We start from the raw sequence: 25656 nt of genomic DNA, 5'->3' as shown, positions 1-25656 counted from the left end.
AAGAAGTTTAAATAAGACACGGAGTCTGCTAACATAATACAAAATCATCCAGGCTTCCAGTGATACATCACTTGTCTTACTGAGAAATAGGAGGACCTTACATTGATTTAAAAAAAAAAAACAATCAAGGGTGCCTGGGTGGCTCAGTCAGTTAAGCATCCGAGTCTTGATTTTGGCTCAGTTTGTGGTCTCAGGGTCTTGAGATGGAGCCGCGTTGGGCTCCATGCTCAGTGGGCAGTCTGCTTGGGATTCCCTCCCTCTGCCCCTCCCCCTTCCCTGCACTCTCTCTGTCTCTCTCAAATAAATAAATAAATAATAAATCTTAAAAAAAAAAAAAAAGAATAGATGGCAACCCTGAGACAGCAGATGTTAGAATTATCTGACAGAGATTTTAAAGCATTCATAAAAAAGCTATTTGGAATAGGCTTGAAACACATGAAAAAAATAGAAAGCCTCAGCCAAGAAATAGGAGATGAAAAGAATAACCAAATGGAAATTTTACAACTGCAATACAATAACTGGAAAAAGAAAAGAAAAGAAAACTCAGTGATTTGGCTCAGCAGCAGAATGGAGGGATAGAGGAAAGAATCTGTGAACTGGAAGAGGGAACAATCAAAACTACCCAATATGAACAACCCAGAGAAAACAGACTGGAAAAAAAAAATGAACAGCACTTCAGGGACCTGTGGTACTAGAACAAAAGATCCAACATTCATGTCATTGGAGTCCCAAATGGAGAAGAGGAAAGGTGGGGCTGAAGAGATGCTAGAAGAAATAATGGCTGAAAACATCCAAAATTTGGCAAAGGATATAAACCTACAGGTTTAAAAAGCTGAGTGGATCCCAAACCGGAAAAGCCTAGAGAAATCCACGGCAGTACAAATCACAGTTAAATTCCTGAAAACAAAATATTAACCAGAGGAAAATGATGCCTTACCTATACAGTAAGGCAGTTTGAATGACAGTGCATTTGTCATCAGAAACTAAGGAGGATGGAAGAAAGGAGCACAATGTTTTTCAAGTGCTGAAAGAAAAGAATGGAAAATGCAAAAGCCTATGCCCAGTAAAAATATCCTCCAGGGTATTTATTTTATGACGCTAGTGTTATTCTGATTACAAAATCAAAGGTAGTATAAAAAGAAGACCATTCTCACTCATGAATAGGGATACAAAAATTTCTAACAACATATTATCAAATAGAACTCAGCAGTATATAAAAAGAATGGTACACAATGACCAAGTGAAGTCTTCCTGAGATTAGGAACAAGGCAAGGATGTCAATTCTCACCATTTTTACACAACATAGTGCTTGAGTTTTAGGCAGTGCAATAGGCAGAAAATAAAAGGCATACAGATCAGAAAGGAAAAAAAAAAAAAACTGCCTTTGTTTGCAGAATACATGACTATGTATGTTGAAAATCCCAAACAATCTACAAAAAAGTTCCAAAAACTAGGTGATAAAAAGGAGATAAAAATAATAATAAAAAATAAAAAATGAGGTCAAGTCTGCAGAATGCAAAACCAATCACTTTTCTATATATTAATTACCAAAAAACTCATGCAAAATTAAAAATTTAAAAATACAATACCATTTACAATAGCTAAAAAATACTTATATGTAAATTTAAGAAAACTTATACAGAATTTGTATGCTGAAAATGACACAATGCTGAGGAAAGAAATCAAAGATCCAAGTAAGTGGAGAGACATATGTTCATGGATTGGAAGTGTCCACATAGTAAAAATTTCAGTTTTCTCCAAATACTTATATAGGTTTAATATAATTCCTATTAAAATGCCAGAGATATTTTGTAGATACAGATGAGAAAGAACTAGAATAGCAAAAATAATTATGAAAGAGAAGAATAAAGTGGGAGGAATCAGTCTACTTAAGTATAAGACTTGTTACACAGCTACAGCACTCAAGACTGTGACATGGGTGGAGGGATAAGACACAAAGATAAATGGAACAGAATAGAGAACCCAGAAATAGACTATACAAACATTTCCAACAGATTTTTGATAAAGGTGCAAAAGCAATTTAATGGAAGAAAGAGTGCCTTTTCCAAATATGGTGCTGGAGGAATTGGATATCCATAAGCAAACAAAAACAAAAACAAAAAAACCCCTTGACCTAATTTTACACCTTATTAAAAAAAAGAACTCAAGGACACCTGGGTGGCTCAGTTGGTTAAGCAACTGCCTTTGGCTCAGGTCATGATTCTGGAATCCCGGGATCCAGTATCACATCGGCTCCCTGCTCAGCGGGGAGTCTGCTTCTCCCTCTGACCCTCCCCCTCTCATGCTCTCTGTCTCCCATTCTCTCTCTCAGATAAGTAAATAAAATCTTTAAAAAAAAAAAAAAAGAACTCAAAATATATCACAAACTTAAGTGAAATGTAAAACTATAGAACTCTTAGGGAAAAAAATAGAGATAATCTTTGGGATCTAGGGCTGGGCAGAGTTCTTAGACTTAACACCAAAAGCATAGTCCATAGAAGGAAAAATTGGTAAATTTGACTTCATTAAAAGTAGAACTGTTTGCTCTTTGAATGATCCTGGTAAGACAATGAAAAGACAGGCTACAAACTGGGAGAAAATATTTGCAAAAGACACATCCGATAAAAGACTGTTAATCTAAAATATATAGAGAACTCTTAATTAAAATTCAACAATAAGAAAACAAACAACCCAATTAAAAATTGGCCAAAGACCTAAACAGACACCTCACTGAAGAAGATACACACATGGCGAATAAACATACAAAAAAAAAAAAAGCTCTACATCATATGTCATCAGGGAAGTGCAGAGTAAAACAACGAGATACCACAACACACCTATTGAAATGACCGAAATCCAAAACACTGACAACACCAAGTGCTGACGAGGATATGAAGAAACAGGAACTTACTCTTTGCTGGTGGGAATGCACAATGGTACAGCCACATTAGAAGACAGTGGTGGTATTTTACAAAACTAAACACACTCTTATCATATGATCCAGCAATTGTGCTCCTTGGTACTTACCCAAAGGTGTTGAAAACTCCACACAAACCTGCACATGGATAGCAGCTTTATTCATAAGTGCCTAAACTTGGAAGCAACCAAGATGTTCTTCAGGAGGTAAGTGGATAAATAAACTGTGGTACATCCAAACAATAGAATATTATTCAGCAAAAAAAGGAAATGAGCTATCAAACTATGAAAAGACATCAAAGAAACTTAAATACATATTACTAAGTGAAAGAAGCCAATCTAAAAAGGCTACATACTGTATGAGTCCAACTATATTACACCCTAGAAAAGGAAAAACTATGGAGACAGTAAGAAGATTAGTGGTTGCCAGGGTGTAGAGGAAAGGAGGGATAAATAGGTTAAGTCCAGGGAATTTTTAGGGCAGTAAAACTTCTATATGATACTCTAATTGTGGATACATATTATTATATATTTGTCAAGACCCATAGATATTTAGCACCAGAATGAGCCCCAGTGTAAGCTATGGACATTGTGTAACAATGATGTATCAATGTTGGTCCATCAGTTGTAACAGATGTACCAGTCTGGTGGGGAATGTTGATGGTGGGGAAGGCTATGAGTAGTTGGGGGAAGGGGTTATACAGGAACTCTACACTTTACACTCAATTTTGCTATGAGCCTAAAACTCTAAAACTTTGAACCAGAAAGCTCTAAAAAATAGAGTCTATTTAAAAATTGTACTTACAGAGCTTTTCGGTTATGGAATTATGGAGCTTTCTCCTGAACCCTGGGAAGAAAACCTTTTTTTTCCCATTGGACGTGACTCTTCACATGCGCTTTTAAATGTGTGAGATTGCTATCTCTAAGGTGTATATACTAAATGATACATACATAGGGTGATCCCAATAGAACTAATCAATGTCGAATCTTTTAAAAAACTTAGAAACCATGTGATTCAATGATTTCCAAACTTTTGGTACAGTTTGACCTTTAAAAAAATTTTTTATATGAAATCTTAACTGGAATCCAGTAAACAAAGAGATAAAGGTGTAGGTGCTCTGGTTGAAGGTGGGGATAGAGTGATCAGGCTAAAGCCCTACCAGTTAGGCTGCCCTTTGCCTCAGTAGATACCTGGAAAGCATTTCCATGACTTAGAGGCTACTGATTCTGCCTAAGAGTCTCATTTTGCTGAGAAGAGATATTGGTTGCCTAAGGTTATCTACCAGACAGGTTGAACTCTGGTCTTTTGACTCTCAGACCAGAGCTTTCTCCACTCTGCTCAACTCTGATTAAATTGGAGGGTTCCTCAGCCCAGGTTAACATGTGCTGGAGGACAAATTTGGACTCAGGTGTCAGAGCTGGAGGAAGATGATAAAGGGACAAAGGAAAGTAGATTCAGAAGGAAGATAGCCAAATCCTGCGTAAGTCACAAAGACTGGAGTCTATATACATAGGGTAAAGGAGACTATGGGAGTCTGGTTCATAAAATCTGTCTCCGCCCTTTGGAGGCCCAAGGTTCTAAGAAAAGTTCATTTTGGACCTGAAAAAGGTAGAATCAAGTGGATAAAGACCTTCTCAGATCACTGCAGAGAAACAGCTTCTGGGCTTGCAGTGGATTGGGCCACTGTATCTGCAGCCCCTGGGATAGTAGCTGGCATTCAGTAGATGAGCAATATATACTGGTGAATGAATAAATTTATTAGAACACAAATGCATCATTAAACTCTAGAAATCTGTCTAAGAGGATTTGCCACCCATGCTTTCAGGAAAATAATTCCAATCTTTGAATAGAGTCCCTCGGAAGGACCTCTCCTCTTTAGTAGTACGTGAACTACTGATCCTGTCTTTATTTAAAATTGGCAATACGTGAACTACTGATCCTGTCTTTATTTAAAATTGTAATATTTTCGGGGCGCCTGGGTGGCTCAGTTGTTGGGCGTTTGCCTTTGGCTCGGGTCGTGATCCCGGGGTCCTGGGTTCGAGCCCCGCATTGGGCTCCCTGCTCCACAGGAGGCCTGCTTCTCCATCTCCCACTCCCCCTGCTTGTGTTTCCTTTCTCTCTGTCTCTCTCTCTGTCAAATGAATGGGTAAAGTCTTTAAAAAAATAAAATAAATAATAAAATGGTAATATTTTCTCCATCATGGATGGATTTTTCGCCTTAATTTTTATCTTGAATATTTTCTCCATCATGGATGGATTTTTGCCTTCATATTTATCTTCAAAGTATTGCATTTAAGTAATATTTATCTTGATTACTGAGTTTTGCTCCCCCTCCTTAATTTTGCATCTGAAGCAAGTGCCTCACACCTGACCCTAGTCCCAGTACTGATGTGAAGTGATATCAAAAGCAGGCAGCTCACATTGTACACACTTGCCATTCAGAAGACATGGGGTTTTTCTTCTTTCTTTTACTTTTGTAAAAATATATTTAGCCCTGGCTATGCGGGAGGCAATGCTGGGATTGTCAGAGCTGATGCCAGATAAATCAGGAACTGAGCTCTCACCACATAAATAAAGCAGGTGGATAATTACGACTTAAGGAAGATAGGTGCTACAGAATAGAAGCTATAAGAGGGTACAGAGTTCATTTTTATTTGGGTGAACTTGGAGCAACCCTTTGGAGAAGGTCACATTTGAAATGGACCTTAAAGAAGGACCTTTAATGGATGGGATATAGCCCAGATTCTTTGGGGAATGTGTAGGAAATAAATCAAGCAACCAATGAAATGGGTAGATTTTGTGATGACTCAAAAACGGTTATGATAATGGCATGGCTATTTTTTCTTTGGTGAAATTCCACATCATAATGTAAATGTGAACTCTAACCACAGTAACAGCTACAACAAATTATCCAAAAGGGCTTCCCTGCCTTTTTGTAGGATTCTAAATCCTTTTTAAGTTCTTCAGCTTGCAAGAGCTAACTGAAATTGTCCCTCAGTGGGACCTCCTATGTGGGACACAAATCTCGCTGTTGTAAATGAAAGTGTAAACTGGGGATAGTTCCCAAATGCCAGGGTTACTGCTGCCCCCTGCTGTCATGGAAAGGTGTAGCAAGCAAAGCAAACGGCTGGCATCCTCCCCTCCCATTTGCCTCAGGCAGGTCTGGATTGTTGAGATGGTTGTTAGTGATAAGGTCTGCAGTACCGGAGAGACAGTAACACGAAAATGGTGATTACAAATTGAAACTATACAGCAGACTGTGGGGGAACAATGCATTAGCCATGACACTCACCCTAAGTGCACTGTTTAAACAATATATATGAGCTGATAAAAATTGTATGACAGGAAGAAACAGGGACTGGAAAATTTAATTTTCTAGCCTCCATTTTTCGGTCTGGGCTGATTAACAAGCAGAGATACCATGTAATTGACTAATATGAGCTCAGAGATTTTTATTTATGAACTGATCTATCAATGAGAGAAGTAGTAAGACCAACAAAATCAAAATCAGGGTAAACGGTACTGAACAATTGGACTCCCACATGCAAAAGAAAGAAAGAAAGAAAGAAGAAGAAAGAAAGAAAAGGAAAAAAGAAAGAAAGAAAGAAAATTAAAAAAAAAGAAAAAGGAAGAAGAAAAGAAGAAGAAAAAGAAAGAAAGAGGGATGCCTGGGTGGCTCAGTTGGTTGAACGTCTGCCTTTGGCTTGGGTCATGATCCCAGGGTCCTGGGATTGAGTCCCGCATCGGGCTCCCCGCTCAGTGGGGAGACTGAGTCTCCCTCTGCCTGCCACTTCCCCTGCTTGTGCTCTTTCTCTCTGACAAATAAATAAATAAAATATTTTTTAAAAAAGAAAGAAAAGGAAGGAAGGAAGGAAGAAAGAAAGAAAGGAAAGAAAGAAAGAAAACATGGGAAAAATCTTTGTCACTTTGGGTTAGGCAAAGATTTCTTGGAGAGACTACAAAAAGTATAAACCATAAAAAGAAAACAACAGATAAATAGGACTTCATCAAAACTAAAAACTTCTTCTTTGAAAGACACTGTTAAGAAAATGAAAGGATTAGCTACAGACTGGGAGGAAATATTTACAAAACCCATATCTGATAAAGGACTTACATCCTGGGTGTGTGTGTGTGCACCTGCGATTTTAAAACAGAATAGTAAGAAAACAGAAAAGCCAGTTGAAAAATGGGCAAAAAATTTGAACAGATAGTTTGCCAAAGAAGGTACAAATGGCAAATAAGTACACAAAAGATATTCAACACTAGGGAAGTGCAAACTAAAGCACTCCAAAGCTATTAAAGAGTAAAAGGAAAATACCAAGTACAGTTGAAAATGCAGAGTACCTGCAAGTCTTAGTTTGCTAGCAGAAATGAAAAATGATACAGCCTCTCGAGAAAACTGCTTGACACTTACATAGCTAAACATATAACTATTCTAAGGCCCAGCAATCCCATTCCTATGTAGTTATTCAAAAGAAATGAAAACATATGTGTATATGAATCTTTATAGGAAAATAACCCAAGCGTCCATCAACTGGTGAATGAAGAAATGAATTTTGGTGCATCCACACAATATAATTCTCCTTGTCTGTAAAAAGGAACAAACTGTTGATACATTCAACAACACTGATGAACCTCAAAGGTTTTTATGCTACGTGAAATGTCCACATACTGTATGATTTCATTTATATGACATTCTGGAAAAGGCAAAGCCATATGAACAGAAATCAGATCAGGGGCGCCTGGGTGGCTCAATTGGTTAAGCAACTGCCTTCAGCTCAGGTCATGATCCCGGAGTCCCGGGATCGAGTCCTGCATCAGGCTCCCTGCTCAGCAGGGAGTCTGCTTCTCCCTCTGACCCTCCTCCCTCTCATGCTCTCTGTCTCTCATTCTCTCTCTCGCAAATAAATAAAATCTTAAAAAAAAAAAAAAAAAAAGAAATCAGATCAGTGGTTACTAGGGGCTGGGGGGTGAAGGGAGGGGGTTGAATACAAAGGATGCACAAAAAGAATTGCTTGGGGTGATAGAAGTATTTTATATCTTAATTCTGGTGGTGGTTGTTCTAGGACAGTATGTATTCATCAAAACTCATTGAACTGAAATTAACCTGAAGTTAATTTTATTGTATGTAAACTATTCCTCAATAAACTAATCTTAAAAAAAATCAACAAGGTAGAGAAAATATTTCTGCTGCCATTTAGGCTCAAATGATAAATAATGATGTCTTTTATGATGTGCCAAACTCCTAAAGGTAAGATGCCAGTCACCATGGACCCCTGCCTGTTTCTGCCCCTCATCTACCACTCTTTCTTTGCTCATTAGTTGGAGAGAAAGCAGGCCCCCTGTCTCTGTAACTCGGGAAGATCATGGCAGCCTGGGGCTCTTCATGCCTGCTATCTTCCAGGACTTTGCATGGTTGTCTCCTTGTCATCATTCATGTCCTATCTTCAAAGTTACCTCTGGGAGAGGCTTCCCTGATCATCCTCAATAAAATAGCCGCCCCCCCCAAACCACATAATTATCACATTATTTTGCATTATTTTTTTCCTCCATAGCCCTATCACTACCTGGAATTCTTATTTGTTTGCATATTGCTGTCTGTGTCTCTCCATTAGAAGGCAAGACTTTGTCTTTTTTACCTTCTAGTAAAGTGCCTGGCACAGTAGACATACAGTAAAGATTTGTCGAATGGACATATTCCTTGTCAAGCTATAGAAGGCATCTTTAAGGAGTAAACTTTCCTTTCAGTTCTGAAAATATAGCCACATAAATAAATATTTATTACATGCTATATTTTCACTAGCCCCTTTCACAATATGAATTTTATACCATTATTTATTTGTAGTTTATTGTAAAGAACACCAGACTGAGAGTTAAGAGTTCTAGATTCTAGCCTTGATCCTGCTATTACCTGAAAGACACTGCACCTTTGGGTCCAGGAATTCAATTTCCAGGAGTTTATTTCAAGGAAAAAATTGGACAGATGTACAAACAGATATGCACCAGGATGTTCATCCAGTGTATTAATAATAGCAAAAATTAGAGGAAGATAATTTCACACAATGGGGCTTTGGCTAAATAGACTGATTTATCCTTCCATGTCACACTGTGAATTCATTTGAAAATGATGATTGAATTCATTTTGTTACTTATACAATAAATGTCCATTGAGTACTTGCCAATTTCAGCCACCTTTCTAGGTGCTGAGAATGTAGCAGTGAATGAAACAAAGGTCCTAACGTTCATGAACCTTGTATTTTGATGGGGAAGAAAGACAATAAAAATAAATAAATATACTTCATAATATGATATCATATCACATAATATGATATCACTTCATAATATGATATCATAATATGATATCACATATACGTTCTATGAAGAAAGAATAATGCATTGTAAAGGGATTGGGGCATCCCCCAACAGAATGATTAGGGAACCTGCTATTTTATATAGTGACCAGGAAAGACCCCTCTGAGAGGGTCACATCTGACCAGAGACCTGAATGAAGTGAGAAAGTGAGGCATGTCAATATCTGTGGAAGAGAGTTCCAGGCAAATACGATGCCCCTGAGGCAAGAGTTATGGTGGCAATTTTGAGGGAAAGAAATAAGGCCTGGAGAATAGTGAGCGTGGAAAAAAATGGTAGGAAATAATATTGGGGAAGCAGCCAAGGACTGGGTTTTGTAGGGCCTTATATAGGCCATTGTGAGGACATTGGATTTTTATTGTAAATATGACAGAAAACCTTGGAGAATTCTGAATAAAGATAAGTCTTATATTTTAAGACTGTGATAAGTAGGCTAGGGAAGGACAGAAGTAGGAGCAAGGAAACCATTTAGAAGGCTATTTCCGGTTTCCAGTCCTGTGGCATGGTACCATGGCAGTAGGAATGGTGAAAATTGGTTATATTTGGGACTTTTACTTATTCTAAATAAAAGTAATACAAAAAGGCAGGTATGGTAGTCTCAGAGAAAGAGGAGTAAAACATCTTTAGATTTGAGTCTTTGCAATTGAGTGAAGTGCAATTGAGTAAAGGATGTGTGATAGTGTTGGTTAAGGGGGTCCAGGGATAAAGGAGAGTGTGTTGTCAGGGCGTGGATATCACCTGGATATTATCACCTGGATGAGATCCCACTAAGAAGTGAGAACTGAGTGCTGGGGCAATTCAAAGGATCAAATGTGCCAAATGTTGCTGAGCTTGGAGTAAAATGAGGACTAAGAATAACCATGGGAGGGCCTGGTGTAGGTCACATTGAATAAGGAAAGGGTTAAGGTCCAGGCAGGAAATATAGGAGGCCCCTGACTCTCCTGACTAGGCTCACGAGGGGGCTACGTGACCAGGCTCACAGAAATCCCAGATGTGGAGAAATGCTGAGGCGTACAAAACCAGAGATAAAGGGAACAAATCAGACTGCCTGGCCCTGAATGTTAGGGAGTGTTTCATTTGTTTGTTTGTTTTTTTGCAGCTACACTGTAATCACAGAAACTGACCAGACCTCAAAGAAGTAAGCCATTAAGGATGTTATCAACCATCCTTGCTCAAACTAAGACAGCACAAGATTTTCAAGGCCACAAACTTCCTGGTCATTTCTCAATAAAAGACTGCCAGTAAAAGCCCACAGTGGCAACCCATTTGGGACCCCTCTCACTCTAGAGAGTTTTTTTCTTTCCTTTCTGTTCTCACCTTCACTTAATAAACTTTCACTTCACTTCACCTTTCATTCTTCCGCTCTGTGAGACAAGAATCCTGCAACCCTGTAACAACATTGATGTTAGTGGGGGAGAAAAGTCTGATTGGGGTATGCTCACAAGTGAATGGATTTTTTCAACAAATACATTGATATGGGGGGGAAATTGAGATGGAGAAGGCTATTAAAAAGAAAACCACAAAGGGGTGCCTGGGTAGCTCAGTCGGTTAAGTGTCTGACTCTTGGCTTTGGCTCAAGTCATGATCTCAGGGTTGTGGGATGGAGCCCTGTGGGCTCCATGCTGTGCCAGGAGTCTGCTTCTCTCCCTCTCCATCTGCCCCTCTTCCCGCTCACATGAGCGGAAAGAGATTTCTCTAAAATGAATAGATAAATCTTAAAAAAAAAGAAAAGAAAACCATCCAGGTCCAAGGTGGAGTCACTTGCCCCCAGGATAGCAAACTAAGACTTAATTGCAGTTTCAACCTTTCCAGGAGCGGAATTTTGTTATTATTATTTTTTTAATTTTTAATTTTTTTAAAGATTTTTTTGAGTTTTTGATCTGAATTTTTTAAAAAGATTTTTATTTATTTATTTGAGAGACAGAGAGAGAGCGAGAGAGCACAAGAAGCGGGGAGTGGGAGAGGAGAGGGAGAGTCAGGCTCCCGGCTGAACAGGGAGCCTGATGTTGGGCTCCATCCCAGGACCCTGAGATAATGACCTGAGCCAAAGTCAGATGCTTAACTGACTGAGCCACCCAGGTGCCGCAAGGAGTGGAATTTTATTTATTTATTATTTAATTAACTTATGTTCAGTTAGCTAACATATAGTACATCATTAGTTTTTGACGTAGTGTTCAACGATTCATTAGTTGCTTATAACACCCAGTGTTCATCACAACACATGCCCTCCTTAATGCCCATCACCCAGTTACCCAATCCCCCCAAGCTCCTCCCTTCCGTAATCCTCAGTTTGTTTCCCTGAGTCCAGAGTCTCTCCTGGTTTGATTTTAAACCGATCCATCTGGAATTTTCTGGTCAGCACCAAATGAGGTAATCTATGGCATGGGACATTGCCCCTCACTCCCAAAGGAAGAAGAGGTAATCTTCACAATAAGGCCCCTGCTCTTCCCCTTAAGGCAATGTGACCTTGTGTGAAACAAAACTTTCTTTTGCTAATAACTTCTTTGCTGCACCCTCCTTTCTATAAAAACCTTCCATTTTATACAAATCCTTAGAGTTCCCTTTTACTTACTGGGTGGGAGTCTGCCCAATTCATGAATAGATTAAGATAGCCAATTAGGGGCCCTGGGTGGCTCAGTTGGTTAAGCGACTGCCTTCGGCTCAGGTCATGATCCCGGAGTCCTGGGATCGAGTCCCACATCGGGCTCCCGGCTCAGCGGGGAGCCTGCTTCTCCCTCTGACCCTATCCCCTCTCATGCTGTTTCTCTCTCTCTCTCTCAAATAAATAAATAAAATCTTTAAAAAAAAAAAAGATAGCCAATTAGATCTTTTAAAATTTACCGGGTTAAATTTTTATTACTTAACAGAACCTTTAGATTAAAAGGTAATTGAAAGACACATCAGCCAGTCACAAAGGCTTATTGGCTCCTGAAACAATTGGTGTCCAAATAATGACTTGATTTTGATGATTTTTTTTTTCCTTAGGGATAGAGAGGTGGGGAGGGAGGGGCAGAGGGAGAGAGACAATTTCAAGCAGACTCCAGGCTGAGCACAGAGCCTGACACAGGGCTGGATCTCATGACCCTGAGCCAAAATCAAGAGTAAGATGCTTTTAACTGACTGAGCCACCCAGGTGCCCCTGATTTTGAGGATTTTAAGTAATTACTAATTTATTTTTAAATGAAGTAATGGTTCTGTGTTTATAGGGGAAAATAAGAGTCCTATTTGAGAGATGCATGTTGAAATAATGTCTGGCTTTAATGGGTAACTACTCATTGAAGGTGGATGAGTACAATTCTGTCTACTTTTGTATATACTTGAACCCCATAATTTTGTAAAAAATGAAATTCAAATAAGATAAAGAGGTAAAGTTTAAAACTTTTTATCAGAATAACAACCTTATTTTTTATGTCCAATATGCTCTTGTAAGATCCCCACGAATTTATAAATTTGTGACTTATGAAAATTACCTCCGAAAGAAATCTTTGATACATTTTTTAATTTGCTAATCTGTTACCTGGAAATATAATTACACATGCTTCAATTTCTAAATGAGAATAAATATGAACGTATAGTGAAGAAATGGAAACTGAGAATGTTATTGATTCCCAATCATGTTCACAAATATTTCCTGATTAAAAATAAATTTAATGTTATTTTTGACAGTGGGATTAGATATAATTTTAAAAAATTAAAACATCTGTTTATCTGTATTTTCTAACTTCATGTAAGGCATACGGATGCGTTGTTTAAAAAGGAGTGAAGCTACCAGTTGCTACTTTTACTGATAGAAAGTACTAACACATACGCCCCCCCTCCAGTCCCGCAGGCTACTAAACCTCCAAAGTGCGGGGAGATATGCGCAGGCGCATTAGCAAGCTATTGGTTGGAGGAGGAACTAGAGCCTCAGCTAAAAGACAGCTCTTTCCGCCAATCAAAGGACACCGTCAGGGGCTTCTTCCTGTAGGAGGCGGCCGGAAGTCGGATTTCGGTTGCGGAGGCGAAGGCGGCTACGGTGTAAACCCTGAGCTGAGGTGAGGGGGCGGCGACGGCGTTGGGCTTCGTTCGGTGTGCATTTCTCCTTCCGGACCTCGCGGCTTCCTCAAGGCGGGCTGGGAATGGGGAAGGCTTGGCGCGGGGTATACTCTCTCACCTTCCTCTCCCGCGTCCGTCGGAGGTTGCCGCCTCTCTGCTGCTCGTGGGGAGCCGGGTGGAAGGTGCCCTCGGTGGGCTTTCTCTGTGTGGGGAGGCCGAGCCGGACCTCAGGTTGGGAGACCTGAGTTCTAGTTCTGCGCGCCGCTGGTTTGCTAAGCTGTGTGGACTTGGCGAGTACTTTGGCCTCCGGCTATTGTCAGCTTAGAGTGACCATCCCTGACCTCCCTCCTCGGGGAGAGATGCTGAAACCGGCTGAGTTAGCCGGGGGGGCGGGGAGGGGGCCTCTGTGAAGGAGGCCGGCTGATCCCAAGCCTAATGGTCACATTCATCTGGAGAGTTTTTTAAAAGCTGCTTTCCAGGGGCGCCTGGGTGGCTCAGATGGTTAAGCGTCTGCCTTCGGCTCAGGTCATGATCCCAGGGTCCTGGATCGAGTCCCGCATCGGGCTCCCTGCTGGGTGGGGAGCCTGCTTCTCCCTCTGTCTCTGCCTCTCTCTCTCTCTCTCTCTCTGACTCTCATGAATAAATAAATAAAACATTAAAAAAAAAAAAGCTGCTTTCCAGCGGCCCCATTCACCTTAGACGAAACGAATCACATGTCTGGGGGCGGGACCCTAGAATACCTTCCTTTTTTGGTTAAGCCCCTAGCTTGGAACGTAACACTATAGAAGGTGAATCTTGAGTCAGATAACCGACTGTAAGGCTTGGCGGTGGTTTTACTGAAGATACTGCCTTTGAAAAGTTCGTTCTAGAGAAGTGATAGAGAAATAAACATAACTTCTGTAATATGTCAAGTTCCTTTTATACAGTTAAGATTCATGGTTTACTGACTCAAGAGACCTTATACTGTGTAACGGAAAGGACCCAGAATAAGAATTCTTGCTGTGCTTTTTACTAGCCTTTTGATCTGGTGCAAACACTTCTCTGAAATGAAAACTACAGTAGTACTTAAGAATTTGTAGGAAGACGGAGAGGATTTAAAACGCACCTGTCGCGGAGTTGGCCTTTGGAAAATGGCAGCTTGAAAAGAGGAATGCACGTGGTGTTGGGAAACACAAAACAGGACGCCCAACTAAAAATGCTTGAGTGAGGTGAAACTTGGGCTGTCTGAAAGTGCTTTTGAAGTACTAGATCAATGCTAATTTTCGGATTTTGGTAGTAGTATGGTTATAAGGAAACATTTTTATTTGGGGGAGAACAGTAAGGCAAGTGAGGGAAAATGTTAACATTTGGAGATTCTGGGTGAAGAGTATGGAATGTTCTTTGTACTTTTAATTCAGCTTTCTATAAATCAGAATTTACGTTAAAAAATTGTCACTATTTGCAGCTATCCTGTGTTGTAAATTAGTGAAACAGGACAGTGGGTATAACCCCCACCCTCATGAAGTTTTACCCCTTTTTCCTTAAGGGCTGCATAATATTATATAGAAATATTTTATCCACTCATATTGATGAAGTCAGTATTATTTCTGACTTTTCGTACTCTTCAAACATTGCTGCATTAAACACCCTTAATACACATTTTTATGTACTTGTGATGTGGAACAAGTGATTTTATACCTTGGGGTTGGGAGCAGTAAAGATAAGGGAAGTTCCAAAAGGACTTTCATATGTAAAGACTCGCAGGATCCTGGAGGAGTGTTATAATCTGCCTATCTCAAGTATTTGTCAATGGGCTGCAGTTTTATAAGGAGATTTAATTTTATCTATATTCCTTCTGCCTTTGTTTCCCACCTTACTTTCTCTAATTTTCTTCATTCAGAAGGTCATCCCAGTTTTAGAATAAGGCTTATAGCTGTTCTGGCCCTGTAGGGAAACTGGTTGGGGTGGAAAGGACCCACTCACCTCAGTTCTCACAGAAGCCATCATCACAACCACCCCACAACATTCTTGGGTGGTGGGTCAGTACTACCCAAGAGAATATGGGAGAATTCTCACACACAGCTGACAGGAAACAAATATATATTTGGAATTTAATTTGGCAGTATCAAAATTTTAAATGCTGATATTCTTTGAACCAACAATTCTACTTCTAGAATTTTATCTTGTAAAAATATTGGTACAGGCGATGTGGGAAACAAGAATTACTAAATTTCCTTACCACCTACAGCCCACTGACAAGTCCTTAAAAGAGGCAGAGTGACATTCCTCTAGGGATTCAGCTGCCTTGATGTTAATATTTTGCTAAGGGCAACAGGTAATCTTAGCCCAACACCCAGGATCCTGTGAGTCTACTTTAACATATAAAAATTCTGTTGGAAACTTCGTCTCTACCCCCAGATACATGTTAGCAATCATCCCTGAAGTATATGACCCACTACTGATAGACATCTGAAGGGTCTCATGACTTAGTTTTTACTAACCAGTAATAAATGACCTTTCCTAACAATAGGTAGCCCCCTCAGGAGCCTGGAAACTTTGTTTCCTGGGGGGCTTACACTATCCCTAACTCTCTCCCAACTTTATTTAATGGGCCACTCCTCAGGACCCCAGTGCAGTTCTTTCTGCCCATGGGTCCTGTCCCCGTGCTTTAATAAAACCACCTTTTTGCACCAAAGGCATCTCAAGAATTATTTCTTGGCTGTCGGCTCCAGATGCCATCAAACTTCACCAAAAACATTCCAAAAGAACTACATCAAAAGGATAATGTGACCTCTGCTGGAATCCAGCGCCTGTCACATGGAAGGTGTTCTATATTATATAAATATATAGTATTATATTCCATAGTGATGGAATATTTGAAATCTTGATAGTCTGTTAGATGAAAAGCATCCTTTTTAGAAATTTGCTTTTAGAAATGTATTAGTCTGAATATTTTCCTGCTTTTATTCAGCATATGCTTTTCCTCTTTTGTCTCTTTTTCTAGGTTTTAAAAAATAGAGGTTAAAAAAAACCTCATCCTGGGGACTGTCCTGGGGGCCTTTATTGAGGATCTTCTGGGTGTTGAGATGGTGGAAGTGGAGTTGTGTACAAGATAGGCAGTTCCTGAAGTCCTGGTGCTTTCCTTCTGGTGGGGGTGGAGTCAAAAAATGTTTTTAAAAAGTCAAAGTAAAATTTCTAGTGTTTGCTCTTGGTTAGCTTGCAAGCATTTTTCTTCTAGAAGAATGGGATTGTCTTTTAATTTTGCTTATGATGCATTTTCCTATTTTTAGATTTATTTTTGGTAGTTAGATCTGTTGGTCTTTTGTAGTAGCCTTAGAACTTCGTAGTTACTTTTTGTCTGTTTTCCTTGATATTTTAAGCAACACTAGGATGGAGGGAGTGTTTTGTTTATCCTTGAAAGATAGTGTAGTGTAGTGTTTGAGATCTTTAGACTCTGGATCCTTTACTGATGAGGTTTTGGGATACAGGTGAGGTTCAGTGGAGTGGAGTCCGGAGCCGACGACGTTTTATTAAAGCACGGGGACAGGACCCATGGACAGAAAGAGCTGCTCCATCGGGGTTGTGAGGGGTGGCTGATTTTGTACTATGGGGTTGGGGGAGGTAAGGAAAAAGGGAGGTTTCCAAAAGAACTTTCATATGCTAAAGACTCACAGGATACCGGAGGCCTTGCCGTTGTCAAGTTAAGGTGTTTACCCCTCTAGGAGGGCATTAACATTAATTAAGGTAGTTGGGAACTTCCTGGAGGAACATTACGCTGCCCACTTCAAGTATCTGTCAATGGGCTGCAGGTTATAAGGGCATTTAATTGTATCTACATTTCCTTCTGAAAGCTAGGTTATTGATAATAGGAATGCTTTGTTCTTGTAGATTGCTAAGACATTTATAAACTGAGGGAGACACCTGTCTTGTAGGATTGTGATCTAAGTTAACTGTTTTTCCTTTAGGGCAGCCAGGCGTGCCTGAGGAATGTCACATGTATCCTGGGAGGGGTGGGTTGTAGGGTGTCAGCATCTGCTTTGTCATCAGCTTGCCTTCTGTTCCCTGATCATTTACTACTTAATCTGTGACTTTATGCAAGTGGTTCAACCTTTCTGAGCCACAACTGTCTCATCTCCAAAATGGAAAGAGCACCTTTTCTCACAGCCCTGAGAAAAGTAAACTGTCTGGCACATAGTATGTACTCAGATATTATCTGTTGTCAAAATCATCATCCCTGGATACTCATTGTCCTATATTAGACAAACAATAAAGAGTCAAAAGAGTGAATACACTAAGGATGTTTGTACATATTTCCAAATTCCATTGATTTGGAGCCCTCTTGAAATGGATGAAGCTGCTCAACAAATATTTATGAAGCTTATGTGTGCGCAAGGTTGTGGGCGTAGAACTATGATAGAGTCCTTCCCGTCATGGAGCCTATAGTCTGGCCAGGGAGAGACATCAGATACTGGTTCAGAGAATAAAAGAGGGAAGGTAGGATCTGGTTTTGATGACTAATCAACTAAGTTATTTCTTTAGAGGTTACATTTTAAGCCACTGCCTGAAGCAGGAAAAAAAAACATATGAAAAGACCCAAAGGCAGAAGAAGTTGGTATAGTTAAAGAATAGTGTAGAAATACTAGATTAAAGACAGTATTGCTAAGATATAATGAAAGAGAAGGAATGTTGGATGAAAACAGTTATGCTGGCTATTATGTGGAAGAACAGTAGTGAAAGCAAAAAGAGCTCTGGGGAAACCATTATATTCCTGGCAAGAAGAAATGGTGGCTTGGTCAGAATTGATGAACTTGAGATGGTGAAGGTGTGGAATCAACAGGACTTGATAAATTTGTGATGATGGGGGGGGGGTCTGAATATTTTATGAACCACCCAGGAGTTCAGGCAGTCTGGATTGGAGGCAGAAAGTACAGAGTCATAAACACAGAACAGGGTTTCTCCACTTTGGCACAATATTTTGTTGACATTTGGGGCTGGATAATTCTTCGTTGGGGGCTGTCATATGCATTGTGTTTAGCAGCATCCCTAGCCTCTACCCATTAGATGCTGATGAAGTTTTAGAATATAAGTGAGGTTCAGTGGGGTGGAGTCCGGAGCTGACGACTAAGAAAGAATTCTTGAGACATCTTCGTTGCAAAATGGTGGTTTATTAAAGCACAGGGACAGGACCCGTGGGCAGAAAGAGCTGCTGCCCTGGGGTTGTGAGGGGTGGCTGATTATATACTATGGGGTTGGGGAAGGTAAGGAAAAGGGAGGCTTCAAAAGGATTTTTGTATGTTAAAGAATATTCACAGGATACCGGAGGCCTTGCCATTGTCAAGTTAAGGTTGTTTACCCTTCTAGTAAGGCATTAACATTAAGATAGTTGGGAACTTCCTGGAAGAATGTCACACATGTCTCACCCAGGATTGGGGGTGGGGGTTGGTTGCAGGGTGTTGGGCTTATGCTTTGTCTTCAGCCAGCCTTTTCTGTTCCCTCATCAATGCCAGTAGCACCCCATCCCCCAGTTGTGACAAGTAAAAATATCTCCAGACCTTGCCATATGTCTCCTGGTGGTCAAAATTGCCATTGGTTGAGAACCACTGGTAGAAATGGTCTTTTATAAAAGCCATGGAATTGACTGATATAACCCAGGGAAAATAAAAAGCAGAGGTCTAAAACTATTGGCCCAAAGACCACAAAGATTGTTGTAGACAAGTTCTTTTTGACTCCACAGAATTTGATAATCTCTGGAATTAATTACCAGTATTTACAAATTGAGAGATTTCTGCATAAAATCTGATTTTTGCCCTCTTTTAAGAAATCAAGAAACTGAGGAGCAATGAGTTCTTTCCCACATGAATGCTAACGGCTGGAGGCTTTGAGATTTGGCATTCATATGCTTAATTCATATGAATCCCTGCCCCAGAGTACTTCACTGTTTTAAGTTGCTTGCCTATTCCCTTTGGCACTTGAGTTTTTGATTCCTTAATTTAGAGTGAGAAGAGGGCCCCAGAGCAACCCTCTTGAGACAGGTCAACATTAAAATTTGGGTAGAGGAGTGGCGCTAGAGGAGATTGAGAGGGAGTGGCCAGTGAGGTAGGAGGAAAACCTAAATGGAAGCTCACAGAAGCTGAGGGAGAAGGGATGTGTGTTGAAAAAAGAAAATATTGCTGAAAGATTGAGTAAAATCACCTTAGAAAAATATCTATTGGATTTGCTCGTGTGGTGGTTGTTGATAACCTTGTTGAGCAGTTTTTGTGGAGTTAAGAGGTTGAGGCCAAATTGGTTAATGACAAAAATGAATATGCAGAAGCAGTGAATTATGAATTGGTAAAATTATAGTAGATCATGATGCCTTTGACCACCGCCTCATTGGTTCTCAGCAGCATCCTCTTCACTGCTGTGGCTTGGTAGTACCTCAGGGCTGCTCCACAGTTGCCCTTAGTACCTCACAAATTCCCAGAGTAAAACTGTCTCCAGTGTATTTGTCATCTTTGCTGTTGGATGGTGGTGGTATACCTTGAAAATCTGATAAGATCAGTGTAAATGAGCAGTCAGGGTCTTCTCGTTTTATCATATACCTAAGCTTAAAATGGAACCTCTATTTAGAGCATATGTATAGAGGATACATTTGGGTTTGGAATTCTGCAGTTGATATAAAAAAGTTAACATGTCTATAAAAAATGTAGTGTACATTGCAGGGAAAAAGGTATGGAATTGGATCATCATTTCATCAAAGAAGCTCAGGTGATGATACCAGCTGTCTGAAATATGGCAATGTTGATGTTATAAGTAAGTGTTTGCTTTTGGAAATCAACCTATAATATAAAACAAAAGTGATTGTGATATGAGATGGGGAGATAGCATGTGTGATTTGGCTATAGAGGGGGTAGAGAAATGACATAACTGGTGAGGGGTGTGGGATCCAGATTTTATCTATAGATGAAAATACACTACATACATTTTTTTTGTGCCAATGAAAGTCTTAGGCAGAGAAGGAGAAATAGTTGGATGATTGAAGATATAATGCTAATTAGTAAAGATGGCAGCCTTTCCATGTTGTTTTAGAAACTAAGGAGATCATTTTGTCATGGGCCCCAAACTGCCAAGGAAAAAAAAAAGGAAAATACTGTCTGTAGTCACCCAGTGTGACAGATTTGTTTTGTAGCTCTACTCTAAATCTTTGGTTTCTTTCCATAGGTTCTTGATCTTCCGCAATGGGTGAGCCACAACAAGTGAGTGCTCTCCCACCACCTCCAATGCAGTACATCAAGGAATATACAGATGAAAATATTCAGGAAGGCCTAGCTCCCAAGCCTCCACCTCCAATAAAAGACAGTTACATGATGTTTGGCAATCAGTTCCAATGTGATGATCTTATCATCCGCCCTTTAGAAAGTCAGGGCATCGAACGGCTTCATCCTATGCAGTTTGATCACAAGAAGGAACTGAGAAAACTCAATATGTCTATTCTTATTAATTTCTTAGACCTCTTAGATATCTTGATAAGGAGTCCTGGGAGTATAAAACGAGAAGAGAAACTAGAAGATCTTAAGCTGCTTTTTGTACATGTGCATCATCTCATAAATGAATACCGACCCCACCAAGCAAGAGAGACATTGAGAGTCATGATGGAGGTGCAGAAACGTCAACGCCTTGAAACAGCTGAGCGGTTTCAGAAGCATCTGGAACGAGTCATTGAGATGATTCAGAATTGCTTGGCTTCTTTGCCTGATGATTTGCCTCATTCAGAAGCAGGGATGAGAGTAAAAACTGAACCAATGGATGCTGATGATAGCAACAATTGTACTGGACAGAATGAACAACAAAGAGAAAATTCAGGTCACAGGAGAGACCAGATTATAGAGAAAGATGCTGCCTTGTGTGTCCTAATTGATGAAATGAATGAAAGACCATGAAGGATGTTTCTTCTTTTTGCTTTTCTCTTTTCCTTTTCAGTAAATGGTATATACTCATTAATTTGCTCTTGGAGTGTCTTAAAAGAGCTATAACTAGAAGTCATGTGAATGGCTTGACTCCAACTTTATCAATTATGAGATGTCACAGGCATTGCACTGTATGGCAAACATGGGGAAATGAGTATATATGTATACACTAAGAGTAATCACCTTGAAAAGGAAAGTGCTGTGATTGTGTGGAACATTCCTGGATTTGGAGTTTAGCTCATGGTCTCAGGGTCCTGGGATCGAGCCCCGCATCAGGTTCCCTGCTCACTGGGGAGTCTGCTTCTCCCTCTCCCTCTGCTGTTCTCCCTGCTTGTGCTTTCTCACTCCTGTTCTCTCTCTCAAATAAAAAAAAAAAAAAGAATCACTGATAAAGGTAGTACCTTTTCCAGAGGTCTTCTTTTAATTCTTCCCTCAGTTCTTGGTTCCAAGTATACCACCCTTCAGGGATTTGCTGTATTGAGGTTTATAGTCCTAGAGCTGGCGAAGTCCAGTTTAATGTGGCCAGAGGCCTATTTTGTATATGAAACATTCATGCATCCTTTTCTTGGGAGTGTAGACTGTTGCCAAGTAGATACCTCTCTACTAGACAGGCAGCTAGTTGGGCAATTTTTTTTTCTATATGTGTTTGATAAAGATTTTTGGGCACTGGGAACATAGTCCAGGCTCTCAAGATTAAATTGAAGGGGGAAAGGAGCACCGAAAGGAGCACCGCGTCTGTGGGGGAGCAGCTGGATGTTGCATAACACTTGAGCAACTCTTCAAAGAAATCTCTCCTTTGGCCTCAACCATTTTATAACTTAGGATGTTGGGCTAGGAGGTACTAAACCAATTTTTGGCTGCTTCACAATTCTGGACAAATCTAAATGAGTCATGTAAGAGTCACATCATTTGTGTAAGAGTGAGTGTGTGTGTGTGTGTATGTATGTAGGTAGGGAGGATTAGGGGTTAAAATTCCATGAGGAATCTAATTTGACTTTGGGAGGATCTGATCTTGGAGGCCTGGGTGGCACCTGACTGAAACTAGAGTGCTAATGTGAACTGCAATTACAATGAGAGTGGGAACACTAGTGGTCTTATAGTTGTTACAAGTTTAAAAGTTACAGTCTTTCAATCTTGTGAGGGTCAAAATACATCTCTGCCTACCTAGTTATAGTGAATATTCCTGATAGACGGATTCCTCAAAGTGAAATCTCTGGAATAGCCTGGCACCTCTTGAAATTACTGATTCCCAGACTGCAGAGATTCTGATTTCATTGTTCTGGGGTGGGGCTTTGGCACTGGTTTTAAGAAATCTCTAGATGGGGCGCCTGGGTGGCTCAGTTGGTTAAGTAACTGGCTTCGGCTCAGGTCATGATCCTGGAGTCCCGGGATCGAGTCCCGCATCGGGCTCCCTGCTCGGCAGGGAGTCTGCTTCTCCCTCTGACCCTCCCCCTCTCATGCTCTCTCTCTCTCATTCTCTCTCTCAAATAAATAAAGAAAATCTTTAAAAAAAAAAAAAAAGAAATCTCTAGATGGCTTGACTGTGCAGTGGGTTAAAGGAATATTGTATTAGTACACTCTGCTCCACCTATTTGAAGCAAAAAGACAAATTTTTGAAAAGATAACTCTGCTGTTGCATGATTGAAGGATAAATTGAACATCCAAACTATGAAGAGGACTAGGAGGATTTCCAGGGCAACTGGGACTCAAACTTCATTCAGATCCTTTCATTGCTTCTCCTGTCTGTTTTCTTTCCGTTAGCTCCATTCTCTTTACAAACCAGCCTTTTTGTGAATGGATGGAAAACACAGCTGCTAGCAGTTCCCAAGTATTAAGTCTTCAGGCACCACTGTTAGAAAAAAGGAAGACTAACTAACCAGCCCTGAGGGGGAATTAGGGGTGGTATTTCTGATTCTAGCTGGGCCAGTCAGTTGGGGCCTGAATCCTGTAAGAATTTGGCAGTCCCCAAAATGTCCATGTATGGGAGAAGGTAGTCCACCTCTCAGGAAGTAGGTGCTGAGTTGGTCATATTGTAGATATCCACTATAAATTGAGCACATGTAAATTTTTGATAAAAACAAGCAGGTTGTGCTTATTTATATTCCCAAACTCCCCACCATCACTGTTCATTTATTAATTGTATCCACTTAGTGAAAATTGTGGTCCTCTGCCTGACACCGGTCTAGTTACCAAGGAAATGGAGAATGGGGAGGAAAGTGAAAGAAAGATAAACAAGAACACAAATGAATTAGTTTTTGAAGTTCTAAGTTTGTGTTTTAACTATCCAGCCATTGCAACACTCAGAAGAATCTTGCTTCTAATTTTATTCCTATTGCCTGCTCTAAATTCCTTGTCCACATTATCTTTTCAAGTTATGTTTACATGTTCACATTTGTTAAGGGCTTTTGAAGGGAGCTTCATCTGTGCCGTGCTGTATTTCAAAGAACAGGCCTGGGTTGGTTCTGAGGTCACTGAAAACAGCAAGTACAAGTGTCTCTTGAAGAAATAAAAAGCATGATTTGGGTGAGAAAGGCTATTAATGGATGTAACGGAGGTAAGAGGTTGGAGCTAGAGAAGCAGATGGAGGGCAGAGTACAGGCCTTAGACGGTCAAGGGAGGAAGTCTGCTTTATCCTAAATTAGATGGGAAGTCAATGGCAAATATATAGAGAGTTTTGCTAGCGCTGTTATCACTTAACATAAATTCGTTTTATCCTCACAGCATCCTAATGAAATCAGTATGACTTTTTACATCTATATTACAGATGAGGAAGCAGAGGTTCAGAGAGGTTATGTAATTTACCCAAGGTCACCAAGCTAGTGAGAGGCAGAGCCAGGATTGAAATCTAGTTTCAAAGCCTAAGCACTCAACCTCCATGCTTGAGCACCTTTCTACTGCATCATATAATAAGTCATAGTGGAGCCTAGAGTGGAATCCCATATGTTGACCCTAAAGTCCATACTCAAGACACTACACGATACTGGTCTAAGGGAGGAACAGATTTGTAGATGGAAATGATGAGCTTCCTTTGAACATGTTAAGGCGTTTATGTCTTAGACTTCTTCAGGTATCTTGAGATACTGTGTTTATAGCGCTAATCTTCCTCAAAAGCCGCTCTTCGTAGGTGTTCTTCCACTTTATGAGACTGAGGATCAGTTTTGTGGCTTGCCCAGGTGGTGGATCCAAATTAGAATCTAGATCAGGAGTTGGCAAACTTTTTCTGTAAAAAGCAGGTTAGTAGATATTTTAGGGATTGAGGACAATAAGGTCTCTGTCTCAACTACTGAACTATACTATGGTAAAAAGCAGCCAAAGACAGTATCTAAGCAAATGAGTGTGGCTATGTTCCAATACAACTTTATAGACACTGAAACTTGATTTTAATTTTCATGTTATGAAATACTCTTGATTTTTCCCAACCACTTAAATAACCCTTAGCTTGTGGACTGTACAAAAACAGGCAGCTGACCATTTGGCCCACAGGCTGTGATCTAGGTGGTTGCATTCAAAACCCTGGAGTGTGCTCACAAAACCAGTAATAGCCACAGAAATAAAAATTACAGGATTGTTGTAAGGCCTAAATGAGATTGTGGCTACAAAGCACTTCGCACAATTTGTGGTATTTAGTAAGCAATCAAAGGTCATAGTATCTTTCCTGATAAATCCTTTGTCTTCATTTGGCATTTAGACTCAAGATATTTAAGAACTGTTTTCAAATTGCAATGTGATTAGTCTAACAGTAAGTGGCACTCCTGTCTCAAGTTTAGAAGCTGCCGCCAGGGAGTAGGCTGGAGAAATTCACGTGCTGCTTAGGATACTGAGCTTGTTTTCATTCAACCAGTGAGACTTGTTGCCTGTGCCTCTGGCCTACAAAATCTTTTCTCATGGAGAGAGCAGGGTGTGAATTTTTCAAAATACTTAGTATTATGTTGTGAATACAAGTCTTTTGATCAGAGCCTTTCTCTCCTGGACAAGACCTGGGGAAGGCCTCAGCACTATTGGTTAGTACTGAGTGAATAATGACAGATGCTTCTCCCATTTGCTTAACACACATGACCAAGGTCTATGAAGCTGCTGGTTCCCTGCCCCCCACTCTGATTTGGAGTAAGGGATGATATTCAAAGGATGGCAGTCAGATGGGGAGGTATGGCTTGGTTGACCAGGAATGCATTGTATCAACTACAAGGAAAGATGTCATTTGGGTCTTTACTGATTTTGTCATTCATTCATTCAACAAACATGAAGATCTGCTTCGAATACCAACCGTTAAGAGCCATTTAAAATGAAAACACTGACATGGAAAGATATTCTAGATATGATCAAAGCAAGTTTGTAGTCTGTAGTCTGAGTTCCTATTTGTGTCTATCTATATTCAAATTGGAAAAATAAAAATGATTTTGTGGATGAAGA

The 25656-nt window shown here is 40.1% G+C and overlaps 1 protein-coding gene across 2 annotated transcripts; it reads left to right on the top strand.

Moving 5' to 3' along the window:
* Positions 1-13177: 13177 nt before the first annotated feature.
* MED7 (mediator complex subunit 7) lies at positions 13178-25656 on the top strand. 2 transcript variants are annotated; one of them, XM_031025004.2, is made up of 3 exons: positions 13302-13320; positions 19990-20092; positions 20501-25656. In XM_031025004.2, the coding sequence occupies exon 3, from the start codon at positions 20518-20520 to the stop codon at positions 21217-21219; it is 702 nt and encodes a 233-aa protein (XP_030880864.1). In that variant the 5' UTR covers positions 13302-13320; positions 19990-20092; positions 20501-20517; the 3' UTR covers positions 21220-25656. The 2 variants fall into 2 exon arrangements, with proteins under 2 accessions (XP_006730540.1, XP_030880864.1); XM_006730477.3 differs by lacking the exon at positions 19990-20092 and having other exon boundaries at positions 13178-13320.

The sequence above is a fragment of the Leptonychotes weddellii genome, chromosome 7, assembly GCF_054177405.1.
Source record: "Leptonychotes weddellii isolate Sample4059 chromosome 7, ASM5417740v2, whole genome shotgun sequence".
NCBI lineage: Eukaryota > Metazoa > Chordata > Mammalia > Carnivora > Phocidae > Leptonychotes > Leptonychotes weddellii.
The sequence above is the reverse complement of the archived record's forward strand: the minus strand, read 5'-3'. Positions and strand labels throughout refer to the sequence as shown.